Below are 12,860 nucleotides of genomic sequence, written 5' to 3' on the forward strand. Positions count from 1 at the left end.
GTCAAATTAGTTTAGATTGAGAATGGCCCATTATGAAATGGGCAGGAACAGTGGCAGGGGCCTCCATTCGAACTTAAATAGCGAATGGAGGCCGTGCACTTTCCTGACAATCTGTTTTGTAGGCTACTTCGGTTTCAAAGCGGAGCTGTGAACAACTGATATGAACAACTGAAAAATATAAGAATACTTATTTCCCTCCATGCATCAACCACTGTTTGAGGAGCCCTTGATGACCGACAGGTGATATTTCACCCAAACTCTGTATGCCATGGGCTCTCAAACCTTGTTCCTGAAGCTACCCCGTGCTTAATTCTGCTCAGGAACATCAATAGTAACATGTTTTCGCAACTAAACATATTTCACTAAACTGTTGACAGTCTGTCTGCATGCTCAATAAAGGAAGAAAGGAGAGAGAGGAGATGGAAACACATGGTGGTGAGATATCCTATATAACTGAAGGGTATCGTGTCACTCAATTTGTTCTCCCCCAGACTCATGGATAGAAATGTTGGAGCGTAGCATAAGGTAGCCAGTCCATCCAGTATGCATAATAATACAGTCCACACTCAAAGGCTAGACCAATTATGTACCAAAGACATCTTAAATCAGTTTTTTTTTGGTTTTTCTGCCATGTGTAATATGCAGTTGGCTATTTATGGTATAAGGGCACAATCATAATTTGTATTCTTTTTTTTTTTGATGGCTTAGGCTCATAAGCCTATGCATATCAATAAGCTCTAATATGTGTTTTGAATTAATCATCACCTTAGAAAGCGCTGTCCATTTAGTTGTGTTAGGCTTTGAAACAACATCCACAACAACCATGTTTTACACTGTTTCAACCTGTTGTTGAACTCCTTTCTTCAAATTAATCATCACAGTGGGGTGAATTTTAAAAGTACTATAGGCCTACTGTTCTGATGTGTTTGATGTGATTTTCAAAGGCATTTGCATTGATGTCAGAGTGGTTAGAGGGACAATAGAGCCCTGAGTGCCAGGCCATTAGGACCTGATGGAGGGACAATAGAGCCCTGAGTACCAGGCCATTAGGACCTGATGGTAGTTAGCAAGTTGGGTACTACCAAAGCATGCCCAGAGTGCATAAAAGGATATTACCGTGACTCAATGGTCACACTTAATTTTACTGCAGTCATGACTCATCACTGCCAGTGTGGCGGTAACATGGTCACTGCAACAGCCCTATCCTAACCATAAACTTAAACTTGAAAAAAAATAAGGTAGTGTATATTCAACTGGCAGAAATGAATGGTGCCGGCTGGAACACACCCTCAAAGTGAGCTACTGACTAACAAAAGATAAACTACACAATGACAGAATAATCTCTTACACTCTTCTCTCCTTGCTTGTGGATGTCTTACCTGGCAGGGGATGCAGATCCAGCAGCACACGTCTCCAGGCTGCATGCTCTTCACCTCGTTCTTCCTACAGGGGTCGCTGCACTGGGAGGTGGGGGGCCCCTCGCCCGGGCCCCTCCATGGCACCTGGCTGGTGTTTAGGATGAGGCCCTGGGCCCAGTAGCCCACCTTTAGAGAACAGGAGAGGAGAGATACTTGGTTAAAACAGAAATGTGTCTTCTGCCTTTTTCCCAAATGCAGACACGCACGCATGCATGCGCGCGCACACACACACACACACACACACACACACACACACGGTCAGCCGCAGTACAGCACCCCTGGATGGAGAGCTACATACCTTCCTGTACACGTATTTATCCTCCTCTTTGTGGTAGTGGAAGATGTTGTAGCGGCCCAGACTGTCTCCGTAGGCGTCGAAACGCACCATGTTCTCCGTGTCCGCAGGTCTGAAGGGAGCTGAGGGAAACAGAAGTGCGGATAATAATAATCTTGTCTTGGACTGTCACAACTTCCCCCGAAGTCGGCTCCTCTCTTTGTTTGGGCGGCGTTCGGCGGTCGACATAACCGGTATTTTAGCCATCGCCGCTCCACTTTTCATTGTTCCATTTGTTTTGTCTTGTTTCCCCGCACACCTGGTTTACATTCCCTAATCACACTACATATATATTCCCTCTGTTCCCCCCAATGTCTTTGTGTGGAATTGTTTTGTTACGTGTTTTGTGTGACGCGCCAGGCTGGTTTTTCCCCGGGTACCGTGTTTAACCCGAAGTATGTTTAATTGTTAAACATTTGCATTATTTTGACTGTTGTCACGCTTTTCACTTTTGCCATTGGCTGGAGGTTTTTTAACCAGTTGCGTCCGTCTGTCTGTTGTTGCTTCTGCCAAATAAAGTGTGAGCCTGATCACAACTCTCTGCTCTCCTGCTCCTGACTTCTATACCAGTAGATCACAACTCTCTACTCTCCTGCACCTGACTTCTATACCAGTAGATCACAACTCTCTACTCTCCTGCACCTGACTTCTATACCAGTAGATCACAACTCTCTGCTCTCCTGCACCTGACTTCTATACCAGTAGCGCACAACCTGACATGGACAATGGAAATAGATTTCAGAAATGCTTCTATATTGTTATTATTATTATTATTATTGTTATAGGGTGTGATGCCTTCTTCAGGGTTTCAGACGAGGGGAAACAGAAATATATAAATTATGACATTTAAGAGGAACAAAAACCCCTCCTCTTTAGTTAGATATTGAGTTTTAATATATAGTAAAAAAAAAAATTCTCACATACTTAGATGTTATGTAAAAGTTTCCTTCATCGAAGATGTTATGTAAAAGTTTCCTTCATCGAAGATGTTATGTAAAAGTTTCCTTCATCGAAGATGTTATGTAAAAGTTTCCTTCATCGAAGATGTTATGTAAAAGTTTCCTTCATCGAAGATATTATGTAAAAGTTTCCTTCAATCGAATCAGTCTTCTTTTTAACGAATTCCTTTAATGCAAACATCCATTCGTGAGGCATGTTCTCAAAATACTGCAGGTGGCTTGCTAAGCATCTTACTCAGTCTCTATTTGTTACTAATGATCCCATAGATGTTAATTCATGTTTTATCACTGCAAATTGAATCTTCCCCAAACCTTTCTCAACTCCACAGGGACAAAACACCAACTGAAAAAACAATCTCATGCTCAATCCAGATTAGCATTTGTTTCAAATTGCCCCAATTTGCCAATATTCATGATTAAATAAAAAAATGTAATACTCAATTATATTTAGACATCAGTCTAGGAGAGGCTCAGGGTAATAATAGGATTACTCTGTGATTCTGAGTTGCTTGCAGAGCGCTTCCCTTATCACATTGAAAATAAGAAAAGTAAGAATAAAACATTTCATAAACATTATGAGTGGCAAAGATAGTTTAATTCTATAGTATATCTAAACTTGTGTGGTGAATGAAGTATAGGCTAACATTGTTATATAGACAGTAATCAAGTCACCTGACCTTATATGGCTGTTAAGGCCATAAAAATTGAATTACATTACCCACATAATTGGGAGCACTCAATTGGGTGCACTCCACCGGTCCACTCATTATGGAATATTAACAAGAAAGGGTGATGGCCCCTTCTATTTACGCTATTTCTATTGTTGACCACTTCACTCACCATCAAACTTGGCCTTGAGGATGAAGTCTCTATAGAACCTCTTCCCGGTGCCTGGTTTCATGGCATCACATATCTTGGTGGCATTGGGTAGGCACACCGCCTGCCTCATATTATGCAGGGCATGAGCCATAGCATACACCGCGTTGACTACAAACATGATCTTGGACTCCTGCTCAAACTTGCCATCCCGCAGACTGTGTTCGCTACAACCAGGCTCTGTGAGACTACAGTCGAAGCGGTGCTCCCAGAATTCTCTGAACCAGGGGTTCCGTGTGTTAGTGTAAGGGTTCAGCTTGGTGAAGTAGTCTGCAAACTCCCGGATGGGGTAGGAGGCCAGCTCGATGGTGAAGGCCCCCTCTGCTGCTGTCTCGCTTCCCCTCACCACACTCTCCTGAAAATCATTCACATTTTATAATTAATTGGAATGAAAACATAACATTTCTTACTTAACTTACATCTGCAGTTACCAACATCACAGTCACAAAACATGACATTTTATCGGAAACAGCAGTAAAATGACAGGAATCGATTATTATACAGGAATTGGTTCTATAATTGCTTGGGAATCGGGAATCAACCATTTTTGAATGGACTACCAGACCCTACCTGCGCCCCCCAGCCATCGCTGGCCACCCAAGTGAAGGTGCTGTTCATGCGAGCGGCAGCCACCAGCAGCTCTCTGGCATCCTCACTGCGTGTGAACAGGATGACCACCTTGGCGTTGGACTTCTGCTGCAGCGAGCGGATCACCTGGTCGTAGCTGAACCGGTTCATCGAGCGGCTCACCTGTTTGACCAACAAATTAATTATGTACTAACTTATAATTATTGCATGTTACAACAAGACACAGTAGTCTTCAACACTATTCAACACTATTCAACACTAATAATTTAATAATTCAACACTATTCAACACTATTCAACACTAATAATTTAATAATTCAACACTATTCAACACTATTCAACACTAATAATTTAATAATTCAACACTATTCAACACTATTCAACACTAATAATTTAATAATTCAACACTATTCAACACTATTCAACACTAATAATTTAATAATTCAACACTATTCAACACTAATAATTTAATAATTCAACACTATTCAACACTATTCAACACTAATAATTTACTCTGTATTAATTATTTAGCTGTGACAGGGACAACAACAACAACAGCAGCGAACAAACAAATAACAATCGTCTGACCTTAGCCGAGGTGGCGATGCAGATTTGGCGGGCGCGGGCCTCCTGCTGGAAGGCATCGATGCCTGTCTCGCCGTAGTCGCCCTCAGATGCCACAGTGGACACGTAGGTCCAGTTGAAGTAGCGCAGGATCTCAGCGATGGCCTTGGCCTGGTAGAAATCAGGCGGCACGGTGCGGGCGAAGTAGTCATAGCGAGACTTGTCACTGAGCTTGGCGCTGGTGGAGGCATAGCTGATCTGAGGGATCTGGAAGAGGCGGAGGAGGTTGGCAACCTGGTGAGGGAAGAGAGAGGGAGGGAGGGAGGGAGGGAGGGAGGGAGGGAGGGAGGGAGGGAGGGAGGGAGGGAGGGAGGGAGGGAGGGAGGGAGGGACGGATAGGGAGCGAGGGAGAGAGGAATTGGGGGAGGGAGGGAGGGGGAGGGAAGGACGAATAGGGAGCGAAGGAGAGAGGAAGTGGGGGAGGGAGGGAGGGGGAGGGAAGGAGGGAGGGAGGGAAGAACGGATAGGGAGCGAGGGAGAGAGGAAGTGGGGGAGGGAGGGAGGGGGAAGGAAGGACGGATAGGGAGCGAGGGAGAGAGGAAGTGAGGGAGTGAGGGAGGGAGGGAGGGACGGATAGGGAGCGAGGGAGAGAGGAAGTGGGGGGAAGGACGGATAGGGAGCGAGGGAGAGAGGAAGTGAGGGAGCGAGGGAGAGAGGAAGTGAGGGAGGGAGGGAGAGAGGAAGTGATGGAGGGAGGGATAGGGAGTGAGGGAGAGAGGAAGTGGGGAGGGAGGAAGGGAGGGAGAGGAAGTGAGGGAGGGAGGGTAAGAGTTGGAGGGAGGGAGGAAGGGAGGGAGAGGAAGTGGGGGAGAGAGGGTAAGAGTTGGAGGGAAGGAGGGAGGGGGATGGAGGGAGGAAGGAAGGAAGGAAAGTAGAGAGAGAGAGAGAGAGAGAGAGAGAGAGAGAGAGAGAGAGAGAGAGAGAGAGAGAGAGAGAGGGAGAGAGAGATGGAGAGAGGGAGAGAGAGAGAGAGAGAGGGAGAGAGGAAGGTATAAACTATGTTAGCTAGTCCCAGACATTCAACACCTACACTTACATGTGTTAAACACCGTAAGAGAGCTTCTTCCTCATGTCAAATTCACACGGACTATAATCATCATAGTTCTCATTTAAATGACTCACACAGTGACAATGGCTACAGCCTCTGTATGGTTGTAGGAGATATTATTGATAGACGTGCCCGCCTTCGGTTAGGTGATCTCAACCGGCACACATATTTTACAAGTAAACTAACAAAACAACTACAGCACACCATTCTCTCTGTTTTCAGAGCTAATTTATCAGGGAGTGATATCAGATCCTCAGCCCCAGTCCAAAGGTGTTTATGACTGCTTCCTAAGTGGCACCTTATTCCCTATACATTGGCTCTGGCCAAAAGTAGTGCACTATATAGGGAATAGGGTGCCATTTGGGTTAGCCGACTAGCATAAATCTTTAATATCTCTACACCTCAGAGGACCCTCTTAAGAAAATCTTCAGCTGTCCAAAAATGTCTCTCTCTTTATCTCTGCATCTTCAGTCCATCTCTACTGTATCTCTGTACCTCGGAGGATTCTCTTTTGAAAAGCTTCTGCTGTCTACAGGGCCGGTTCCAGGTATAAGCAACATAAGTGACCACTTAGGGCCCCGCAGCCGCTAGGGCCCATGGCAAAATGCGTAGAATTGCAGGAAATTAACTCTAAAACCTCCATTTTTGTCTACCTGAGGGTTTGACATTGTAGATAGAGAGAGGTCACAAGCCAATGCCCCTTTCACATGTCACACAATCACCAACCCTGTCTACAATGTCAGTCATCCACATTACCTGGAGCAAGAGCCACCCATCCCAATACAGATGGAAGAAATGGATGACAACCATATCTGTTTAATTATGTGATGACAACCAGAACTTTGAGACAAGAACTTTACCCAGCAGTTTAAAGCTGTCTAGTCTAGGGCCAGACACAACTAAAGCCATCAGATAGGCAGACTGAGGTGTGTGCGTATGTTGTGGAATCTACCATTGATATTTAGACACCATAAGCTTATTATGCCCCAAATAACTCAGACATCATCTATTGATCTACCACGTGGAAGCTATTGAAAGCGGATGTTGCTGAGAGAGACATAGGCCTAATCACATAATTGAATAGAACAATATTATATTGTACCTCTGTGGAAAGCAGAACATGTTGAATAAATAGTCAACATTGATTAGTGTGTGTCTTTAGTTTTACTATCCTTTTGTGGTCCAGGAGTCCTCCCAAGTAAAACAAGGAAAATTGCGGGGACATTTCGCCGGTCCCCAGAAGGAAGAAGGCTATTTAAGGCTTAGGGGTTAGTTTTAGGGTTAGTGTTAAAATTAGGATTAGCGGTTAAGGTTAGGAGTTAGGGTTAGGTTTAGGGTTAGGGGTTTGGTGTTGAGATTAAGGTTAAGGAAAGGGGTTAGGGAAAATAGGACTTTGAATGGAAATCAATTGTTTGGTCCCAACAAAGAGAGTAAAGCAAATGTGTGTGTGTGCGTGCTCGAGCATTCGCGTGTGTGTGCCCATGTTTGTTCTTGTAACACCACTGTAACTACCACCTTCTCCCTCTAGCACATCAGGATGCCTAGGGGCTTCCACAGCCCTACCATTCCCATGGACCTCATTTAACTCCTCACTCTTTCACACTTCAGATCTTCATTATTTCACCTGCCTTCCCTTCCCAACACATGACAATAGAATAGTGACTTCTAACTTTTTAGTTGACTAATTAGTGGCCATCATCCCTTTAGTTTTTCGGCCAGTACATAAAAAATATTATGAGACAGATATCCATCTTCATTTGAGGAGATTAATCCAGTATTTGATAGTTCTTGCACATCATTAATACACCCACAACGTTCTGTGCTCTGTGCAGAATAGCCTACAGTATACTGTATAATACTCTGCGTAGCACGTGTTGTGAGACGCCTCATGCCGTGCTGCAGCTGTATGTTCCCATTACAAATGGAAAGTAGAAATCTCTTGAGTCACAAGTATTCAACCCCTTTGTTATGGCAAGCCTAAATAAGTTCAGGAGTAAAAATGTGCTTAACAATTCACATAATAAGTTGCATGGACTCACTCTATGTGCAATAATAGTGTTTGATGTGGTTTTTGCATGACTATATCATCTCTGTACCCCACACATACAATTATCTGTAAGGTCCCTCAGTCGAGCAGTGAATTTCAAACACAGATTCAACCACAAAGACCACAGAGGTTTTCCAGACATTAAATATCCCTTTGAGCATGGTGAAGTTATTAATTACACTTTGGGTGGTGTATCAATACACCTCGTCACTACAAAGATACAGACGCCCTTCCTAACTCAGTTCACGAAGAGCAGTGCATCTGCTCAGGGATTTCACCATGAGGCTGATGGTGACTTTAAAACAGTTAGAGTTTAATGGCTGTGACAAGAGACAACTCAGGATGGATCAACATCATTGTAGTTACTCCACAATACTAACCTAAATGACCAAGTGAAAAGAAGGAAGCCTGTACAGAATAAAAGTTTTCCAAAATATGCATCTTGTTTGCAACAAGGCACTAAAGTAATACTGCAAAAAAATGTGGCAAAGCAATGATCTTTTTTGTCCTGAATACGAAGTGTTATGTTTTGGGGAAAATCCAATACAACACATTACTGAGTACCCCTCTCCATATTTTCAAACATAGTGGTGGCTGCATCATGTTATGGGTATGCTTGTTATCTTAAGGATGTTAAGGATGGGGGAGTTTTTCAGGATAAAAAACGAACTGAATGGAGCTAAGCAAGGGCAAAATCATAGAGGAAAACTTGGTTGTCTGCTTTCCACCATACACTGGGAGACTAATACATTTGTCAGCAGGACAATAACCTAAAACGCAAGGCTAAATCTACACTGGAGTTGCTTACAAGACGACAGTGAATGTTTCTGGGGAGGGAACGAGTTAAAGAGTTAACTTGAATCTACTTGAAAATCTAAGGCAAGACCTAAAATGGTTGTCTGGCAATGAGCAACAACCAATTTGATAGAGCTTGAAGAATTTTGAAAAGAATAATGGGCAAATGTAGTACAATCCAGGTGTAGAAAGCTCTTAGAGACTCGCCCTGAAAGACTCACAGCTGTAATCCTTGCCAAAGTATTGACGCAGGGGTGTGAATTCTTATGTAAATTAAATATTTCTGTATTTAAATTTTCAATGAATTTACAAAAATGTCTAAAAACATGTTTTCACTTTGTCATTCTGGGGTATTGTATGTCGATTGGTGAGGAAAAATATATTTAATCCATTTTGAATTCAGGCTGTAACACAACAAAATGTGGAATAAGTCAAGGGCTATTAATACTTTCTGAAGGCTCTGTATGTGCCTTTTTGGATGCTCTATGCCTATACAACACTGCCAGTGGACTGATTATTTCTTCTGAGCACATATGGCACATGTGCGTCTTGGTTATGTGATGTGATATGATGTTCATTGTACTCTCTTAAATCAGATAGGACTAGATTATATCCTCATGTGATACCCAGCAATTCATTTTTTTGGGTTTTGGTCCGTATCTTTGAGGCCCATACAGTACATGCCACTATGTTAAGTCCTGTTGTTACTTTGAGAGGGCATTATGGGCTTGTCAATGATATAACGTGTGGGGTTGTGACCTGGATAACCTTCTCTTCCTGGTTTTTCAAAATGTCTGCCAAACACAATTAGCACCTTTTATGTTAGTAGAAGGCAAATGTGTGTAATTGTGTAATTATAATCTTTGTAAGTTTGATATTCAAATTGCTAAGTAAATATCTCAGGAATAGTGTGGTGAGTTTTCAGGGCAGTGGACATCAGGATGTGCTAACTGTTTTTTCTGTAAAGTTAAATTGTTCATATTTACTATGAACCAATTACTTATGTCCACTACAGTGCACACACAATTACAAATTATTTAAAGAAGGGGAGAAGGGGAAGAAACAGGGGTCATATGGGGAGAAATGGGGATACAGTAAAAAGAGAGAAAGAGAGAGAGAGAGATCAATACATGTAATTTAGTAGTGAACATCGGGATGTGCTAACTGTTTTTCTGTACCTACTCTAAAGTTGACTGTATAGTCATATTTACAATAAACCAATTCCTCATTTTCAATACAGTGCACGCACATATAATAAAAATATGTATCACTTAATAAATACAGTTGAAGTCGGAAGTTTACATGCACCTTAGCCAAATACATTTAAACTCAGTTTTCACAATTCCTGAAATTTAATCCTTGTCAAAAATCCCTGTCTTAGGTCAGTTAGGAGCACCACTTTATTTTAAGAATGTGAAATGTCAGAATAATAGTAGAGAGAATGATTTACTTCAGCTTTTATTTGTTTCATCACATTCCCAGTGGGTCAGAAGTTTACATACACTCAATTAGTATTTGGTAGCATTGCCTTTAAATTGTTTAACTTGGGTCAAATGTTTCCGGTAGCCTTCCACAAGCATCCCACAATAAGTTGGGTGAATTTTGGCCCATTCCTCCTGACAGAGCTGGTGTAACTGAGTCAGGTTTGTAGGCCTCCTTGCTCGCACACACTTTTTCAGTTCTGCCCACATTTTCTATAGGATTGAGGTCAGGGCTGTGTGACGGCCCCTCCAACTTTGTCTTTAAGCCATTTTTCCACAACTTTGTAAGTATGCTTGGGGTCGATGTCCATTTGGAAGACCCATTTGCGACTAAGCTTTAACTTCCTGACTGATGTCTTGAGATGTCAATATATCCACATAATTTTCCTGCCTCATGCCTCGTGCACTATTCGCTCCTGCAGCAAAGCACCCCCACAACATGATGCTGCCACCCCCATAATTCACGGTTGGGATGGTGTTCTTTCTTTGTCCCCATGTGCAGTTGCAAACCGTAGTCTGGCTTTTTTATGGTGGTTTTGGAGCAGTGGCTTCTTCCTTGCTGAGCGGCCTTTCAGGTTATGTCGATATAGGACTCGTTTTACTGTGGATATAGATACTTTTGTACCTGTTTCCTCCAGCATCTTCACAATGTCCTTTGCTGTTGTTCTGGGATTGATTTGCACCTTTTGCACCAAAGTACATTCATTTCTAGGAGACAGAACGCATCTCCTTCCTGAGCGGTATCACGGATGCGTGGTCCCATGGTGTTTATACTTGCATACTATTGTTTGTACAGATGAACATGGTACCTTCAGGTGTTTGGAAATTGCTCCCAAGGATGAACCAGACTTGTGGAGGTCCACAATTTTTCTGGAGGTCTTGGCTGATTTATTTTTATTTTCCCATGATGTCAAGCAAAGAGGCACCGAGTTTGAAGGTAGGCCTTGAAATACATCCACAGATACACCTCCAATTGACTCAAATTATGTCAATTAGCCTATCAGAAGCTTCTAAAGCCATGACATTATTTTCTGGAATTTTCCAAGCTGTTTAAAGGCACAGTCAACTTAGTGTATGTAACCTTCTGACCCACTGGAATTGTGATACAGTGAATTATAAGTGAAATAATCTGTCTGGAAACAATTGTTGGATAATTACTTGTCATGCACAAAGTAGATGCCCTAACTGACTTGTCAAAACTATAGTTTGTTAACAAGACATTTGTGGAGTGGTTGAAAAACTAGTTTAATTGACTCCAACCTAAGTGTATGTAAACTTCTGACTTCAACTCTATGTTCAAAAACGTTTTTTTTTGCTGAGTCTCAGAAAGATAATATGCTAATGAGCAGAGTATACTCCTAAAAAAAGTATTCCCATTTGTGTCAGAAATAGAAAAAAAGACAAACAAAACAACTAAATAGAAACAAAACAAAAGTTTCATAATAAATGTACTGATTACTGCCTACCTACACTGTAGTCAAAATTTCTACAGTCCTACGGATGGCATCTTACAGCTGATTGAGAGATTTTGTCCTCCAAATATCTGGGGTATTTCATCTCAAGGACACTGTTCCATAAATAAACATCAGTGCACGAAAGTGGATGGACATAAGGCAAGCTGGAGAGAGCAGAGAGATCAGCTAGTATGGTGAGTGCAACACTAACATACTCTGTGGAGTGTGCCTCCCTAGAGGTTTTCTCTATAAACTGACAATAGAGTTGGAAAGGGGGCACACTTCACAGAAAAACCTCATGGGGCTGTCCATGCTGTCACAGAAGTGATAATGGCAAAGATAAGTGATGGTCTCTCTTCCGACCTCGATGGAGTTGACTGACATTTACACTGATCTCAGAACAGTCTTGCACTTAACCCACTCTGACAGTTCCATTTAAAATGCCCTGTATACCACAGGCCTGGGGGAACAGCAGGCACACTACTGGTTCAAGAGGACAAATTTAGTAAATATGACGTATTTAGACAGGCAAAGTGTAATGCTTCCTCTGGATAACAGAAATCCATTCCATGTCCCCTTTCTGTGTAGACGCAGGGGCATCTACACTACTGTACGTACAGTACCAGTCAAAAGTTTGGACACCTACTTTTTCAAGGGTTTTTCTTCATTTTTACTATTCTCAATATTGTAGAATAATAGTGAAGACTTCAAAACGATGAAATAACACATATTGAATCATGTAGCAACCAAAAAAAGTGTTAAACAAATCAAAATATATATTTTATATTTGAGATTCTTCAAAGTAGCCACCCTTTGCCTCAATGACAGCTTTACAAACTCTTGGCATTCTCTCACCAGCTTCACCTGGAATGCTTTTCCAATAGTCTTGAAGGAGTTCCCACATATGCTGAGCACTTGTTAGCTGCTTTTCCTTCACTCTGCGGTCCAACTCATCCCAAACCATCTCAATTGGGTTGAGGTTGGGTGATTGTGGAGGCCAGCTCATCTGATACAGCACTCCATCACTCTCCTTCTTGGTCAAATATCCCTTACACAGCCTGGAGGTGTTTTGGGTTATTGTCCTGTTGAAAAATTATTGATAGTCCCACTATGAGCAAACCAGATGGGATGGCGTATGCTGCAGAATGCTGTGGTAGCCATGCTGGTTAAGTGTGCCTTGAATTCTAAATAAATCACTGACAGTGTCACCAGCAAAGCACCCCAACACCATCATACC

The 12,860-nt window shown here is 42.3% G+C and overlaps 1 protein-coding gene across 2 annotated transcripts in view; it reads right to left on the reverse strand.

Annotated features, from left to right (window-relative positions):
* LOC110528350 (metabotropic glutamate receptor 2) overlaps positions 1-12,860 on the reverse strand; it is a 67,870-nt gene that overhangs the window by 10,811 nt on the left and 44,199 nt on the right. For both annotated transcript variants that reach the window (XM_036983941.1, XM_036983940.1), the window contains 5 exons: positions 4,763-5,032; positions 4,158-4,337; positions 3,552-3,942; positions 1,717-1,835; positions 1,380-1,544 (listed from right to left, as the gene is read on the reverse strand). In XM_036983941.1, coding sequence (XP_036839836.1) covers positions 1,380-1,544; positions 1,717-1,835; positions 3,552-3,942; positions 4,158-4,337; positions 4,763-5,032 — 1,125 coding nt within the window. The remainder of the gene's footprint in view (positions 1-1,379; positions 1,545-1,716; positions 1,836-3,551; positions 3,943-4,157; positions 4,338-4,762; positions 5,033-12,860) is intronic.

Source organism: Oncorhynchus mykiss, chromosome 7, assembly GCF_013265735.2.
Source record: "Oncorhynchus mykiss isolate Arlee chromosome 7, USDA_OmykA_1.1, whole genome shotgun sequence".
Lineage (NCBI taxonomy): Eukaryota > Metazoa > Chordata > Actinopteri > Salmoniformes > Salmonidae > Oncorhynchus > Oncorhynchus mykiss.